The 17849-nt window shown below is 35.0% G+C and overlaps 1 protein-coding gene across 1 annotated transcript; it reads right to left on the reverse strand.

Moving 5' to 3' along the window:
- Positions 1 to 1065: 1065 nt before the first annotated feature.
- Positions 1066 to 17125, reverse strand: LOC120777961 (chitin deacetylase 1). The gene is made up of 5 exons (XM_040109578.1): positions 16171 to 17125; positions 10465 to 10625; positions 9150 to 9399; positions 2934 to 3252; positions 1066 to 2776 (listed from the first exon to the last, which is right to left on the reverse strand). The coding sequence occupies exons 1-5, from the start codon at positions 16220 to 16222 to the stop codon at positions 1948 to 1950; spliced, it is 1611 nt and encodes a 536-aa protein (XP_039965512.1). The 5' UTR covers positions 16223 to 17125; the 3' UTR covers positions 1066 to 1947.
- Positions 17126 to 17849: the final 724 nt, after the last annotated feature.

Here is a 17849-nt window from a genome sequence, read left to right on the forward strand (position 1 = left end):
CGTTTAATGTTGATGGCCGTCCCGAACGTGGTTCGTCGTCAACGCGTTCTCGGCCCTCTCTGAATAATTTGTAGCAATCATCACCGCGCCACGTAACAAAAAAAAGAAACGATTGGCGCGCTGTTGTTAACTCGGGTATAATCGCGTAAGCGGTGTCTGTACCAGTAAAGAAGAAGAATCATCACCGAAGGCATTTACCACCGTTCTGAAAGTTTCGCACACATAATTAAAAGGAACTTTTTTGTTGAATAATTTTCCTCATCGTAATCGCCGATAGCACTTATATAGTATACAAGCGTATACTAAACACTAATGATAATTTTGATTTGACATTTGCCATAGATATTTCCATGTGAAATTTAAATTAAAAAGTCTTACTATTTTTTGCCCACAGTTTGTTAAGGGTACACTAGCTTCGATACAGGCAAAGTCATCGTTTTTTATGCATAACAACGTCCAATAAATTTTCGGACCTTCTGGAGCTCTCCCCTATTGAGGAGAACTGGCCCCTTCTGGACGATCGATCCCCTCAATCAGTTCAATTTTCGGCAGTGTGGGTCCGAATGAAGATGATTCTTTACTAATTCCACCAGGCACATAACAAATTTTTCTCACCGCGGTTCGACAATTTTCGCTTGACGTTCTCTAAAATAACAAACTTTTCATCATCCTTTCAGAAATGGTTAGATTATGTTGCGATTATCAGCGATTTGCATATTGAAACACCTTACATAGCTTATTTTTTTATAGCGCAATGTGAATGGTTCTAAAAGATTTTTGGTGCAATATCTAGATTCTGACAGGTCGCTATAAATATAATCTAACTCGAACGTATTCTCCGAGTCACTTTTTCTGGCCTCGGACCTCAATCGAATGCTTGCTGAAAAGAAATTTAGCTACGATGAAGAGGTAATCGCCAAAGCAATATACCTTCTACTGTAATGTTATATGAAGTTGCCAGATTGCAGACAATCTCATTATTTTACCAATTTGGCAACCCCTTCCAACCATTGCGATGATAAAAGAAACATTTTGATTTTAATTTTATATTTTTAATTGGTTGTTTTATTTTTTTCCACAGATCTTTATAGCAATCGATCGATTAACATATTAAATTAATGGATAATAGAAAGAAAGTTTCACATACATTAAAAATTATGTAATAAAAAATATTTAAATATACGTACAATAAAACATACTACAAATTAAACACTTTCGCAATATCGCTTTTGCGTCTCAATTCATTTCTCCCTAACACTTTGTGGGTATGCGTGTCTGTGTGAGTGTGAGTATTTGTCGAAATTATTTGATATCATGTGTGGAATCGATTGGTTCCGGCTTCTTCTTGTATCTCTTCGTGTATTTCTTTGTGTGTACATATTTTGTTCGGCTTTTACGTAACTTTAAAATTAACACAGCAACGACCTTGAGCGCCAAATACTTATGTGCGGCCCGTATAGATGTGTAAATGGTTGCCAATAATCACTTGACAGCTCGAAGGTCAGTCAAATAATAAAAGTCTTGCATAATTAGAGCAAACATATAGTTAAAAAGGCAGTGAAAACAAAGAAAGAAAACTTAAAACGAAATCGAAAACAAAAATACAAAATAGAAAGTGGCATTTTTTTTTAACTTAATATAATCTTGATTTTATTTTTTAATGTTTAGCTTAGTTATCTGCGTGCGGCCATTAACAGTAAAAATATTTACAAATGATAAGGAGGAAATTTATAGATAAGGTAAGAGTAGGGTAAAGAAAATTATAACACAGCAAATTCGATAGGCAAAAGTATGAAGAAGAAGAAGAGAAGTGTAGAATAAGAAGAATAATCTTAAAAACATAAGCAGTGAGCTAGGGCACAAACCTTACGAAAAGTCAGACGACTTAAAATGAGTTAAAACAAAAATAAAGTTCTGGTTGTGCAATTGCAGGTGAGCGCGTTTGACTTAGAAGAAACCATCACCGGTTGGGTCATTCACCCATGGGTAGTTGTTCGGGCAGCGCACGCAGGTCTGCAAGTTGATGGTCTCGCCGGGAATTTCCTTGGAGGTCAATTTGCAGGTGTTGGGCACCCAGCAGGCTGGTTTGCCTTCGACCACACACTTCTCCCGCCATGGTTCGAAGTTCTTGGCCTCGCTGATGGTTCGTGGATTCTGCATCCACTGGATGACTTGTGTCATTGTGACGAAGTAGACATCATTGTGGTTGGCCAAGATCTCATCGATCCAGTAGAGGAAGGCGTCCAAGAATTCGGGATTGTTCTTCAGCCATGCCGCATGGAAGTAGAGACCCAATGGTGCACGATTTTGATCGTAATGCCGATCGAAATTGTGATTGAGGAAGTTGTAGAATTGATCACCGGTCAAAATGTTCGAGCACGAATCAACCATAGCGCAACCAGGTAAATATTCATCATTGGCCGGATCCTCACGACGATCTAATTCGTTCATGACCATTTCCCACACGGCATGCGAACGTGTTGGGCAGCTCTGCAGATTGCCGTGGCAACGGTGTGGCATGCGGAAATACATAGTGTATGGCCATAGTGGTGGGTTCGACAAGGGTGCAGTGATTGTGGAGTCGTAGAGGAAAGCTTGTTCTTCCATCATGGTGAATTGATTGTTGCCACCGACACGCAAGTAGGGGGCGCGTACACCTACCACTGAGTTATCGGTGATGTTGGCGTATTTCTCGATGATGATACGCATGCCAGCCATTTCCTTGGCCCAATCGTCGACGGTGGCGTTCGACCAGAAACGCTCCTCATCGTTGTGACTGTGTACAAGAAGAGAGTGGGAAGAAAGGAAATGAGGGAAGAACATTTTATTAGACATGCTTTTTAAATATGGCGATTTTAATATTTGAATATTAATAATAATGAATTTGCTTTAAATTGTAAAAGCGTGGTCTCCTATTTAAAGTCTCCACTTACGTAATAGAGTGCACAGCAATTTCGTGTCCCTTACGCGCTGTTTCCTGCACCGCTGAGTAGTTGGTGTACTTGTGTGAAATGAAGTAGGTGGCCTTAATGTCACAACCGTTAGGGTTCTTGCGTCCCTTGAAGATTTCTTTGTACAAATCAATATTGTTGTTATTGATGGCATCATCGAAGGTAATGGTGATCATCATAGGTACATCCTTGGCTGGCAAATCGCCGGGAATCGAAGTGCCATCCTCAGAGCAGAAACAATCGGGCAACACACAAACAGTGGGGTCGCAGGGTGGAGCGCGATTGGGATCATTGTCGATATCTGCAAGGCAATTAAGTTAGGGGATAAGAAAATTAATACATGTGCTTAATCAAGAGGTTTATGGAAAAAAGTTTAGGAAAAGAAAAAGAGTATGTTTAACAGTATGCAAACATTGAAAATTTTATAAAATTAATTCAAAATTATTATGATTTTTTTCTTCACTAGTATCCGATGCTTATAACGCCTAAAAACAACCTAATAGCTTTGTGCCCTTTCATATCGTCTACTCAATTTATGACATGTGTTTTGATGAAGAACTTGTGCTTTACAGTTACACAAATTGACCTCGATCGGGATCCGAAATTGGGTTTAGAAGAAATGAAAGCGCAAGGTACTAAAAGCTTTCCATGGGACAGTTCATTGAAAGTAACAATGAAGCTTCACATGAAATATTTCGAAGAGCAGTTGAAGTGGGAAACTGAGAAAGGTTAAAATACTTAGAGATGGGGCGTTGTATACCCCATACCTTAAGTACTTGATAGAGACGGTATTCCTGCTCTGTATTTTTTAATTACCACTTGACATTAACAAAATCATTAGTGTATAAATATTTCTATATTTCTTACTGTTAACGGTTTATTATAACGGTAATGAATACATTTGAATATTTTTCTTGTTTAAATACCATTATTGCTATTTTGAAATTTCCGGTGGTGATTCATCGATCGTTTGTTGGCTGCGCTAATTGCTTTGGCCACCGCTAATGCATTCACCTATAACACCAAAGAGTCGGCGCGGCGACCGAATGCAAGAGTTCAACGTCCAACTAATCATTTTGCAGCCGTTTTTCCTAATGCAATTGAATTTATTATTTATTATTGTTTTGTTGGTGTACATTATTTGTGTAATATTAACAGTTGAAGAAATAGCGGTATCATTATAGTAGACTTGTGTCAATGAACTTAACGGTTTGAAAATGGAAATTCGTTAACGCATATTAGTTATTCAAACAGCGCCACTAACATAATTTATACACACAGCATGAAAACGAAATATACATACATATACATAATTAAAAATTTATTTCGTATGCGAACACACGCATACATATACAGAAAAGTGTTAAAAACAATTAAAAATAGTACCGTTATTGTTTTTATTGCGCCAATGGATTGTAGGCAGCCATTATGCGCTCGGCGTGCTGACGCCGCTGCGATCAGTGGCTAAGTGCGGGTGTGGCCCAGGCTTAAGCGTAGCTTTTGGCTTGTGAATTACTGACAAATGTTGGCGACTATGTTGGTGGATCATCAATTATGGTCGGCGCGTCGTCAAATATGTGCACGCATGCAAATCACTGAATATCTATATGTGTGTATTATGGATGTGTATACATGGGGATGTATGCGTTGTCATGCATGAGTATGGCAATTTAAGCGTGTGTGCAACACATTTCTCAATTAAAGAAAGGCCTGTGCGTCGAATAGTTGTAGGCAAGTGCGGTTAAAGCGCTGGGTGACACACTATCCTCATATAAAAGTACGTACATACATACATACATACTCACGCGTTGGTAGTGGTAGCGAGCGGTACGTGTGTGGAAATTTGAACATCAAACACTTGGAAAAGCGGCAGTTAGGCAAATGTAGAAAATCGCTGAACCGCTGAACCGCTCTATATTTAGATACATAAATATGTACAGACATATACACTTGGCGCATAGCAAGCGTTTTGTGAAATTTTAGCATGAAAGCCTCGACTAAGGCCGGCATACGCCTTCAGTCCACGCAGTCTTCACCTTGTGCATTGCTGACGTGTGTTTTTCAATTGTTGTGCATTTTTAAATATTTGACGGACGGACTTTAATGGCAACTTTTACTTTGCAAATCGCATTCGTTTGCTAAGTTTTATTTGCTCGCGCGGCATTTTCGCATGACAAATTGTGTGCGGTATTATCGCTAAACAATAAACTGCGGAGAGTTTAAAAAAAATATTTGTATAAAGAGTCTTTCACTGAAATGAAAGCTGCGTTATCGAAGTGTTGCAAAAATAGCTGTTTACATCTGACTGAAGTGAAATATATTGTCACAGTTGAATTTTGATGAATGGGTGGCCACTCGTCTGGCGTTAGGGCTTATGCATGACTAAACTATAAACAAAGGTGTGCGAATTCATGATAAAATGTTGAATGCAGTTACTCGCAAGAACACTAGTGGCTAAATATAATTTACAACATAGTTTTTCCCAAAGGCTTCATGGACATAGTCATAGCTTTTAGCCGGAAAAACGTAACTACTGGAATTTTGGATATAATAACGTAAAGATTTTCCACTACGTACTCTCCGTATGCTAAAATTTAAGGCGTGGGAACGTAAATGTAATCAACTAATGTAATGTATAGCCTGTATTGCTAGAAAATAGGTATATCTATTATAATTATATGTTAAGGAGGTAGAATAAACAATTTTAGACTGATATGGTAAACAATCTTCGAGTTATAGCTGTATTAAAAGCTGGTGTACGTTCAACAATGAGATTTGCTTAAATGCTAAAAGCATTGACCTTTAAATATCGAAGGACGCCTTTGACTAGTTTGAGGCAGGATGTTCTTGAGATAAGGGAATCTCTTTGGAAACACATTTCCTACAGTGAATGTGTGAATATCTGATTGAGGCCGACATGAAACAAAGTGCTTAAAGATAGAACTTTTACAGCTTGATATATACAAGTGTTTACCTATATAACAATTATTATTTATGTATATAATATAATATAATATAATATAATATAATATATATAATATATATAATATAATATATGTATATTATATTTTCAAAGCTCTAGATTTATTTCTATAAGTCAAAATATCAAAAAATCTCTTGCTATATTAATTTATATACATACATATACTATGTACTAGTGTATAATTACTTAATGTAGGTATGATAATTCAGGAGGATTGGCAGCGCTTGAAATAATTTCTATGCAACTTAATTTTTTTAATTAATAGCGTGTATGAATGGTGCATGAGGTTGCAAGAAATTTTCAATAGTTTTTGCATGAAATATTCGCTCCAAGCCTTTCACTGGACCACACTGTTATTAAATAACTGCAGGTACGGCTCTTCCTTATTTTGCTTAATTTTTACGATTGGTTTTTCAATTTTTCAATACAATTTCGACTGTACCTCTCTTTTTCTCCTGTGCGTATTTGTTATATAAGCGAATGTATTATTTGCTCACTTCCGAAGGGTACTAAAGACTGTTTATAACCATTTATGTTGATTTCTGGCAATTTTTCGTTTTTTGTGTATTTTTTTTGTACATTTGTACGCTTATCTCTTGAAAAAAAGAAGTCATTAAGTAAGGTTCCTTTGTTTTTTAATTTCTTTTTTATGTTTTGTTTCGATTTAGCTTTTATTTGTGCTGAAACATGCCGAAAGCTGAAATTACTTACATTTCGGTTATGTCATCGAACCGGTTCCTGCAGGTTACCGCAGCTGTAGGCGATTGTGTTGCTATTTGTTTACCACATATAACTTTATATTTTTGGAATGTAATTATATTTTAGTCAGATTGTGTGAGGGAATATATATATATACATATTAAGCAAATACATATGTACTGTATCCCTATGAATTTCAGCGTCTTGTTGCTTCTGCTTCGTATATGCAAATGTGTAAGTGTTAGTTGACTCTTGTTTTCGAAGATATGATTAATGGTATGAATTGTGTACAAAACTGTACAATATTCACTCAATGCAACTGACCTTTGTTTAAATGAATTACGTAAATGGGATACATAATTTTTGAAAGGCGGATACTTCTCAGGTATTTTTATATTTTTATGGATATAGTTGGTTATAGGTAGGGAGATTGCCTGCCTGAGTTTGAAACTTTAATAACTTTGTCAGTATTCGAATTTTACTTGCAAAATAAAATTACTAAATTTATTCAGTGCGGGCTTTTTCAAAACAACGGAAAAGAACGAGAATTATGGCACTCGTGGGAACGCTTTATACGGCTGAACCTCAGTATGGTCAGAGAAAAGAGCTCAGCAAGTGAAATTGGTCCAAAGTAAAGTTGAAATGTAAAACTTAATAAATACTGATGTATTGTCTACAAAACTGAATGATTTAAAAGAGGACAATTACACTTTTCAAAGCCGGCACGGCATGGCGTATAAGTAACCAAAAATTCCATTTCGTTTGCTGTTTTAGTTCAAAAACTATTGGCTTATAGGTGAATAACCACAAACTACAAATATTTTTAAACATCAATACTTTTGAGATACTAACACAAAGTTGCTAAAAACTATGCCAAAAGAATAATTCATCAGAAATATTTACTTCTACAACATCTTACTCTCACTAAACATTTCTATAACTTTGTATTTGTTTCAATTTTATATTATTTCTTTATTATCGGAGTGTTTTTTCTTCATATGTCCATGGTAGAATCATTAAGATCATACCCCGATCATAAGATCGTGAATAATCAGTACTTCTGCACCTAATTCGCGGTTCTCACATTTTCTGCTCGTCAACTTGCCACTTATTTCAGTTTGCTCAATTTTTTATGGTTTTTGCTTCCTTTTTTATTGTTTTTTGATAATTACCAAAAGTTTTTCGCAGTCAATTTGTTACAGCGCGTCTAATTTTCCACGGTTCGCTATATGCTCGAATGCAAATTCAACCGCATTCAAATTATACTTTCATCAGCTAGTTGAAAGGTTTTTCTGCTGATTTTATTATTTTTTGGTTTTGCCACACTTTTAATACGTTGCAGTTTTTTTTCGAGGCACGTTTGCGGTAAATTTGTGTGCCGGCACCAAATATTGATTATTATCGTCTGTCTGCCGAAACTGTGTATAATCAACAACAGGTTAACTCAGCCGAGCAAAGTGCAACGGTATTGAGGTTGCAAGTTGAGTTCGTGTTTATTTTTAAACACAACAACATAATATTGTGTCGAAATATCCAGCAGTAGGAGAAGAAGAAGCAGCAGTTATATACCAAAACTTATGGGAAGAAAGAAAAAAGTCGTCGAATTTTTGCTGCAATCTTGAAACCGGTATTTATAATATTTTGAATATACTTGAGTAAAAATGTTGTATGTTTTTGCTGTCGTTGTTGTTATGGCTGTGGCAATAAGCAAATACTGTTCAAGCTGAGCGCATGCGCGGCTGAAATTGGTAGCGCACCGACAAAACGGTTTTAAAAAGAAACAACAAGCGATATTTAACTTAACAACAACAACAATTCTATGTTTAAAACTGTGTAAGTTTTCTTTTATAGGCAACTCAAAAACTTTAATCTGTTAAGCTCTACAACGGCTTAAGACACACCAAATTCAGCTATTCGCATTTTACAGATATGAAGATAAATGAGAACATGTATATATATACATATATATATTTATACATAAATATATAAAGATATTAATGTATTGATATAATAATATATAAAGATATTTATATATATATATATATATACATATGCATATGTATATCCGTAAATATGTTCGGCCAATTTTAAGCTTTCAATTTTGATTTACAATAAAATCCGCAAGCCCCGCTCGTAATTCGGGAAGAGTGCGCGGGCGGGAACCCAATTATCCATAAACACCAGCCAATGCATTATATATGTATGTATATTATATTTCAAGTTCTACCGAGGTACAGATTCGCATTGAGTAATTCCGGTTTCTAATTTGAAACTATTTCTGATTTTCCGATTAAAATATGCGCATATAACAACAACTGCTGCCGATTTGTCACTTTTTGGTGGCTTTTGACATTTTTAGGTGAGCCACCAATATCGAAAATTAAACACGCGAAGCTATAAAGTGGTTGAGAACACGATTTTATGGTAACCCAGGGATAATTTTTTTATAATTTACAACGATATTTTGTTATATAATCTAATTACTGAAGATTATATCAAATTTGAGTAGTACTTACCGCAAGTGTTCTCATCGGAACCGTCTGAGCAATCTTTCTCGCCGTTACAGAAGAGACCGCGCTCAATGCAGTTGCCATCACCACAAGCCAAGAAACCATCCTGACAGAGTGGCTCGTCTGTGTGTAGCAGAGGTTTGACACGTCTCTCCTTGTTCTTCGATTTACAATTCTTTACGGATTCTTTCCAATCACAAGTCTGCTTCTCAATGTCGAAGTACAGACCAGCCGGACAACGGATGGCTTGCAGACCCTGTGTGCATAAAAGAGAGGGAGAGAGAAAGGGAGAAATTATAAGAGATTTATAAGAAAAACATTTTATGCTTATTTAAGTAATAAATAGGTATCTTAAGGGAAACGAAAAGTTAAAAGATTAACTGAGCTTCCAATTATTTCTAAATACTATGTATTTATAGTAGATACCACCTTGTTGATCAGAACCCAGAGAGAAATGATGAATAAAACAGAGAGCTTTTTTCTTACATTTGCTCTTTTTGTCATGATTTGTTTTTATTTGAAACCAGGTAGTATTGAAATTACTTGAAATTAGCTGCGGTTTCTCAAAAATACAAAAGTTCAACAAATACAGCATTTGTGAGAAGCAAAGCTCCTCTCTAGAACTTAGAAGACCATAAATGACTTTCAAAGGTTAAGAGTGTCAATTACCGTAAAGAAGTTTTGTTGAAAAGATTGAACTAAAGAAAATTTTCAAGTATTCGGTGGGAATTACTTCGAAGGCAATAAAATAAATATTGATTAATAATTAAATATTTTCGTTTTATTTACAATTTTTGTGGACTTTTTTGTCACAATGTATGTAGGATTATGAACACGATTGACGAAGTTAGGAAGAAAGTAAACCATAGAAATTTTTATTATTTGTATTTATTGTATTTTATTATTTATTGCATTAATGGATTTGTTCTCAACTTCATCTCAACATTGTTATATATCGAATGTTGAATAACATGTAAAGAAATAGACTTTTGAGAGCTAGAGAATAATAAAATTCTAGAAAATTCTTCGACGAAAGCTTATTGATGCTCTGTGTCAGCTTAATAGCTATATAAATTTCTCAAATATCGGTTGACTATTTCTTCGATATTTTTGGTTGATTGAAAATAATGAGTTTTCTTGTGCTCAAATAATCAAAGAATTCTACACAAAATAGATTGTGAGAAACTACTATCATTTTTCACTGACGCAGATATGCTCACATCTTTCCAAGATTTGTGGACAATTAAATTTCATATATTCTATTTTCTGTCTTCGTCTTCTTCGTTAACTTCTTATCACCTATAAGCGAGTTTTAACTTACCGACGATGTGCACTGAATGACATCACGACAGTTATCGCCTTCTCCAGCGACCAAACGGAACCATTCGCCAGCATCTTTATCTTTGCAGAGTTCCTTTTCGAAAGATTCCTCTTTTTTTGGCTCCTCTGTGGCGGCTTGACGTCTCACACGATCGGCAGAAGCTGAAACGTAAAAACGCAAATTTATAAGAAATGTTAATTAATTCATAAACTATGAGTCAAGTTATGCATTTAATTATTCATATTTATAAATTACTTATTTGCATTTATGCAAAACGAGCTAATTTGAGCAGCAATAATGCATCATCTGCTATTTTAAGCATATTTTTATAAATATTAATAAGCGAAATGAATTATAATGTTATTATTTAAACGGTGCCATAAAAAGTGACACTAGTAACCGGCTACTGCAGTTCATCAACTAGTGACAAGTGAGAAATTGAAAAACACTTGACGTTTTTGTTAAAGCCGCAATGTTAGGCTGATTGACGTCGTGTGTAGGAACAACAAACCGGAAGTAGTTTAGGCCACGAAGCACTTGTGACAACGATTCGATTTGTATAACACCGCCAGGCATCTATGCATGCATGTTGCTTACGAGCGTCTGCACGCGCACGAAAAGTGGGTTTTATGTGAACGCCATGATTAAAGCTTCCTGCTTGACATATGTCAAATGCCTGCGCACAAATAATGCCCAAAATACAAGTATACATATACTAATGCTACTGATTTGCTTTTGGCAACACGTGTGCGCTCGGCAACACCGTTTTTAGCGCTCGTCGCGGCCATTAATGCCAACTGCTGCTAAAGCGCTTGTTGTTGGGCGGCCAAAATGCAAACTGGTGTAGCCGGTTGTTTTGATCACTGTTGATCGTTGGACTGAATGCTGATGGTTAGCTGCTGTTGTTACTTAACTTAAATAGAACATGGTACGACTTGGCACCGATTTAAGTGACAATTATAAAGGTGTTAAAATCAACAACAAACTAAATGGCAAACGGCAATGGACAAATTGAGGCGGAGTGAAACAAGGTACTGGTTTAATATAGTAACAACAGCTTGTAAACTGTGTTTAATGAGTTTGATCAACAACAAAGTATAGTGGGAAGCCGAAGCTGTGGCTTGCGTAGGAAAGAGTTATGTGAAAGCGAAAGTGTACTAGAAAGAGATGGAGACATTGTTGGTTCTTCAATATTTTTAGATCTCAAGGCAGTTTGGGGCTGGTGTAATGGGAAAGGACAAGGTTTTTTAAACAAAGAATTGCTGTTAACTAATCAGCGTGCCACAAAACTATTTCGATAATCTTTAATGGTTCTATAATAAAATCTAATACTTCGAAGAGCTGATCTATTCTCTGTTGGGTGCTCCTAAACATCTTTCCTTACATACGGTTAGAGAAAATTTTTATATTGTCATTAATTTGAGATCTTGGAGATCTTAGAACCAGATGTAGGATTTGAAACCCTCTAAATATGTTAAAGAAGAGTGTCTAGCAGCGTATGGCACCCTCTGGTTTGTAGGGCTTATGTATATTTTTACAGATGATTAGCAGACATATTTAGTGAATAAAAGACTGTTGGGCTTGGAATATTATTTACCTCTCAATCCCTCCCTGTTTTCAAAAAATTTACATGTGTAAGCAAAAACAAATTGTTTATTTTTAGTTTTAATCCCTAGATTATTGGCGTAACGCATTAAAGTAGCGTTTGCTCTTTATATTTTACCTCTTGCTTGTTCGATTCGACAAATAGCATTCGGTAATTTAAGGCTGCTTTTAACTTTTCGTGTAGTCTAACGGCGCGCAATAAGGCAGTCGTGAAAATAGTTAGATAATATAAAAGCAAATAGGAAGGAATAGGAAGTTAGAAATATTAGGATAAAGGTACTGATATTCAATTTGGAAAACGATTTTGCAAGCTCTTAAAAATTTCACTGTATTTTTCATGTTGTTGAATTTTTGAAGTCAGCCCATTTTATAAAGAGATAAATTAGGGCAATTAAAGTGTTTAAAACGAAGAAGAATGCGAAACTATATTCTAAATAGAGTCAGTCTCGTCTTAATTAATTTTTGCACTGTATCTATTAAGCCAGGTTAGGACCACACGAATCACTTAAAGCAACATCTCCTTAAACAATATTTAAAAGTTAAATTAAATTCTTTTTATTAAAATTGCCGTCTTTGTTCAAAAGCCATTCCACCGGTTCTTCAAGAGGAATTTCTATTTGAAAACTGGTTTACTACAAGCCGCAACTAAATGCCAGCTGCACTATTGCAAATTTGTTTATTGCAATTTATAGAAACACATACTTATATACGCTCTCGTTGTCACATAAAAATAAAAGTTGTTTCACTGCAACACCAAAACGACCTTTCACAAATGCAAAAAAACACACGTAAAATACTACAAACAAAAGCAAAACTTAATAATTTTAATCAGTGGAGTTGTCAAGGTTGACTAGAGCAACGAAATATAAGCGATGCTATGTGTCAGGCTTATTAAAAGGGAATGCAGTAAATGAAGAAGGAGAGTGGAAAGCCAAATATGTGCATGAACATGTTTGTTTGTGTGGACGCGTGTGGTGAATGTTTACAGTGAGTACATGGTAAAACGAGCAGATGCAACAATTATGAAATGTCTGTGTTGCAGTTTACAAACATGCAACCTTTTGCATAATCGCTTGGTTGCAAGGTTACTTTCTGATAAAAATAACTATGAAACGGGATAGTGTAGGTTGGATGCAACATTTTGAAACTTGCAGCAATTTAATTATGCTTATTTTTCTGTTAGAAACTAAAAGTAAAATCAGATATAGTTATTAATTAATAATAATTTTTTATATTTTTCTATGCCACTCGTTTTCACTGCTTTCAGCCACTTAAGATTATGTAAGTCACTTATATTCGTGTATCTGAAGCTTCTTGTCTTAAGTCTAGCTGGTAAATGATTGAAAATAAGTTTTCTTTTAAAAACTTTTATTGATTTTTGGCGCTTTGAGACTTTTACCCTTCTTTAAGGGCGTTTAAAAATCAATGATTTATAAACCTTTTTAGAACCTTTTACAAATCACACATCATCCACTAAATTTGGAGGAATTATAAATATATTTTATAAGTAACCACTTGGTTTAGATAATTATTTTTGTAAGCCATTGAAAGATATTCTGCGCACAACAAAATTTCGCAAACTGGTAGACTGGTCGCAATATGTCAAATTCACACTCATGAGCAAAATAATGAAAACGCTTATTAATTCATTATTGTTGCTATCTTCGAGAATACTATTCGCATCGATCATCAACCTACATATATATTGCGTAAACATTTTTACATGAAATTTGTATTCAAATCGACCTAGTTGATTTAATTGTAAATCATTAAATTTGACGTGATGAAAGCCGTGCATAAACCAATCGGTATTTTTCATATAAACTATGGATGAGGTGTTAATTTTCTTCTGAGAATGATTTAATATGTGGTCTAAGTTCCTTAGTAATGATAAAAACAGCAGGGATAGTGATAAATCTATGTAAATAATTTATTGAAATTGGCAAGAGCTTCAAACAATTAACTTTTTAACAGACGGGTATAATTTATGAACGGATAAAATGCCGCTTTTCTGACATTAAGCGGTTGTAAGTCTGCTTTGATTGGAATGTTTGATTAGTGTCAATATTTTACTTCGTCTGAGATTATATATATTATATGGAAGGGTTATATGAAAAGGTATGTTCAGTAAATATCGGTTATTTGATGAATAGCTTTTAAGCAAATTTTCATATTTCAAAGCATTATGCACGGTTTTGTATATGAATGCGGCAAATGTCACATTTGTAACAAAATTAAAATCGTTATCAACACATCAGCAAAAAGATAACAAGCAGGTATGTCAATCTCTCTACTGTAGTTAATTTCCAATAGATTAGAAGAAAGTTAGCGACATATTTACATAAGTATCAGAGAGATCACTAAAAAATGTGCAATATAAATGTAGTAGAGAAAATATATAATAAATAAATCAAAAAGTGTTAAAATGCAGGAAATTAAAAATTATATTTGATTTAAAGCTATTATACATCAAATACCATAACATAACCTCAATCATTTAAAGAAAAATCAAGGAAATCGTATCTGAGTTGAAGAAAATTTCCAAACAATAAATTTCTCATAGATATTAATGGGAAATTATTTTCGTCCACCATTATTAAATCAATTTCATAACCCTGGTGTGTTAGCTCTGAAATAAGTTGCTAAAGAAACCCTCTAAAATTTGCCATAAAGCTGTTTGAATATGCAATAAAATTAAGTTAAGATTTTTTTGTTGTCAAAACTAGTTTCTTGCCAAACCCGCCAACTCAGCTGAAATCTGGCAACTACATATGTTTGCCTGAGTTCACGTGCACTCCGCTAAGTGCACGCGCACCTGAGTAACTAAGTGTTTCCGGTATTTTGCACAGCTATACAAATTGCCCGGCTGTACTTACACACCTACACATATACTTTTATACATACTATGAATATGTTGCTACTCCACTACCTAAAACCGTTCATTTTTTGTTGCTTGTCAAAAAGTGGGTGAAGTATGACAAATGACGGCACCATAATTTTTGGTTGTGTTATTAACTGCAACGCATTCAAAGGAAATCTGCAGAAAACGCTATATTGTAATGTTATGAATGTTGTTGACTAAATGACATACACATTCGAAATGTGTATAATTATGACATGCGCAGATCTCTAGCAGTGAAAGTTGACTTACATAAATTATGCAAGACAATTTGTCCGGGATGTGTGCAGAGAAAAAAGAAAGCGTTTGCTCTCCATAGCTTTTCAATGCACTGCAAATAATTTTGATTAATTTTGAATACCGAAAATAATTAAAATGAGTGAGAACACAAAATAAGCATTTAGTGTCTCTACAAATAACGGAGGAGGAGGAGGAGGGAGGATTCTTTTAGGAAACTGGACTTTTATAATATTGAAGCTAAAGTTTCTACAAACAATAATAGTATTTTTTAATGCTTAAGAGTTCATGACTTTAAAGGTTTACTACCAAAGATTCCTATAAAATTTCTTACAAAAATTCTTATTTTCAATTATTTATCCTTATTAGGATTTCTGAAGTTTGTTCATCCACTATCCTTTAAAACATGTGACTTAGTTCTCAACTTTACTAGAAAGTAGTTTCATAGTGGATAGATCGTTGAAAAATTCTTTTGCAATAAAGCAGAACACGAAGAAAGTACTTAACCTAACTTTTTCTACATTGCTTATGGAATGCAGGACAATTTCTAACTTAGTTTTAAACATATTAACAGTTAAGTACTTTTTTCTACTCGTTAGTTTCCGTTGCTCGCTAAACTGCATGTATCGCAAGAACCGTAAAACGTTTGGAAACAAAATCAAATTACTAAGAACTTAGAATGCTAGGATGCACGAAAATAGTTTTGAAATTATTTGGCAAAAAATAAAATAATAATATTCTAAGCACGAAATGAAACTAAAGTAATCAAAAAACTTCTTACAACTAAAAAATAACAATAAATAAGTTAATAAAATATAAATAAAAAATTCTTTCAAGAAATATGCACTTGTACCAACTATTTACGTAGCTCCTTAAACATTTTTAATATATAACTTTGACACATATTTTCATAACAACTTTCAAAATATAGTTAAGCACTTAATTTTTTTTCGTAAATCACTCACCTGTCGCAGCAGCTACAGCTAAAATGGCAAAAACCACAAAGAGTTTTGCCATTGTGTATCTTTGTTTATTCGATTTTATTTTTATTTACTAACGATGGAGTTTGAAACACCACCAGCAATCACCGCAGCAACTATCTACGAACGGTATTCACGTTTCAACGTAAGAAATTGCAATAACTCGAAGCACACACAAACTTTCAGTGTTAAATGTTTAAGTGGGGCTCACGACGACGTAGCGAACCTCACTAAAAATAAATATATTTGTGCTTTTTTCTTTATAAGCAGAAGAGGAGAGACCGTTTCAGTACAAAGCGCACTATAGCAAATTTGTCCTACCGATCACTAGCAGAGTTCCACTTACACTGCGCCAGCGCAACACCACAAAGATCGCAGCAACTGTCGCGGACAAGTAAATAAAGCAACGAGCGCCCGTTCCAAGCCTGTACACAACGCACACACACACACGAACACAAAACAACCGCGTAACAACGTTTGTACGTACAGACGACTAACGTATGGCCAAATGTATCTGGTATATGGGTGTCAGCCTTCGGAATCGCTGACTTCTTCTACTTTTATTACAGAAAATGAAATGCAAATGCCAACACAAACTCCACAATTACAAGAACAACATTAACGGCACATATACAGTTGTAGATTTGAGCACAGCGCAGCAAGTCAGCAGTGTTGAATATGTTGAACTCGTTTGTTGCCTATTCTCAGCTCTTCACCACATTCGGCAGGGGAAGTGCGAACGCTGCAGTTGCGTTCCACAAATTATTATGCACTTTCGGAACGTAGTCGTGTATGCAACCGTCACGTAAGTGTGCGAGGATATTTCGTATGCGGATTTTTTATTGCGTGAAAAAAACTACAATTTCTCAATCGAATTTTAAAGCAACTTCTAGCGGTAAATATATTCAACGCGTTCGTGGCGAATTTTCTACGAAAATCTTTACATGTCGCGCCGTGTCAGCCTAAGAGAGCGTCTGACACAACAACAAGCTTTTATATTGAAATGCTTTTGGCTCCGAGATCCGGCCGGGAGACTGCACGTTGTCGTGTTGAGTTTCTTCTGCTTTTGGTGGTAGTTGTTTGGGTGGGGTAATGCTGGCATTACTCATTCGAAGTTGTTGGGGAAATGTGAAGCGTTGGTGTTACTGAAGGTTTAACAAATGTGGTGAGTCTCCGACGTATACGCAACACGCGGGTAAATACGCCAACTATTCAGGTATGAAACGATTTCAATATATGTAGATTGGGTATTGGCAATGAGTATTATGAGTATTAGTTATACTATATATGCCATGAGCGACGTCAACAACTTACAGAGCGATTTCATGAATTGTGATTCGATTGAAGATTTCGAAATTAAGAGGAAGAAAATGTAGTTATTCCACCGAAAATTGGCTTGTGATTCAGCAAAAGAACCCGTGTTATGCCATCTCAAGTAGCAACATGAATAATACGGAGCTCTTCTGCGTGAAATTTTCTTGACTTCGTGATTACTGCTTAATTAGTTCTTCTAAATTTTTAATAAAATACAAGGTGCCTTCCAAAGTAAACAGGACTTAAAAAAAAAAAAACAGAAAAAATAGTTTTTTTTCGGAAAAATCAATTTATTTTATTCAAAATAGTCTCCTTCTTCTTCAATACAGCTTTTTGCATGGTCCAAAAGC

The sequence above is a fragment of the Bactrocera tryoni genome, chromosome 5 (genome assembly GCF_016617805.1).
Source record: "Bactrocera tryoni isolate S06 chromosome 5, CSIRO_BtryS06_freeze2, whole genome shotgun sequence".
In the NCBI taxonomy this organism is placed as follows: Eukaryota; Metazoa; Arthropoda; class Insecta; order Diptera; family Tephritidae; genus Bactrocera; species Bactrocera tryoni.

Bases quoted from the DNA above. Each gene is read 5' to 3' on its own strand.
- LOC120777961 (XM_040109578.1), bottom strand. From the start codon at position 16,222: ATGGCAAAACTCTTTGTGGTTTTTGCCATTTTAGCTGTAGCTGCTGCG. The intron at 9,400-10,464 runs GTAAGTTAAAAC...TTATGCACACAG, and splicing joins TCATTCAGTGCACATCGTCG to GGTCTGCAAGCCATCCGTTG. The intron at 2,777-2,933 runs GTAAGTGGAGAC...TCTTGTACACAG, and splicing joins ATTGCTGTGCACTCTATTAC to TCACAACGATGAGGAGCGTT.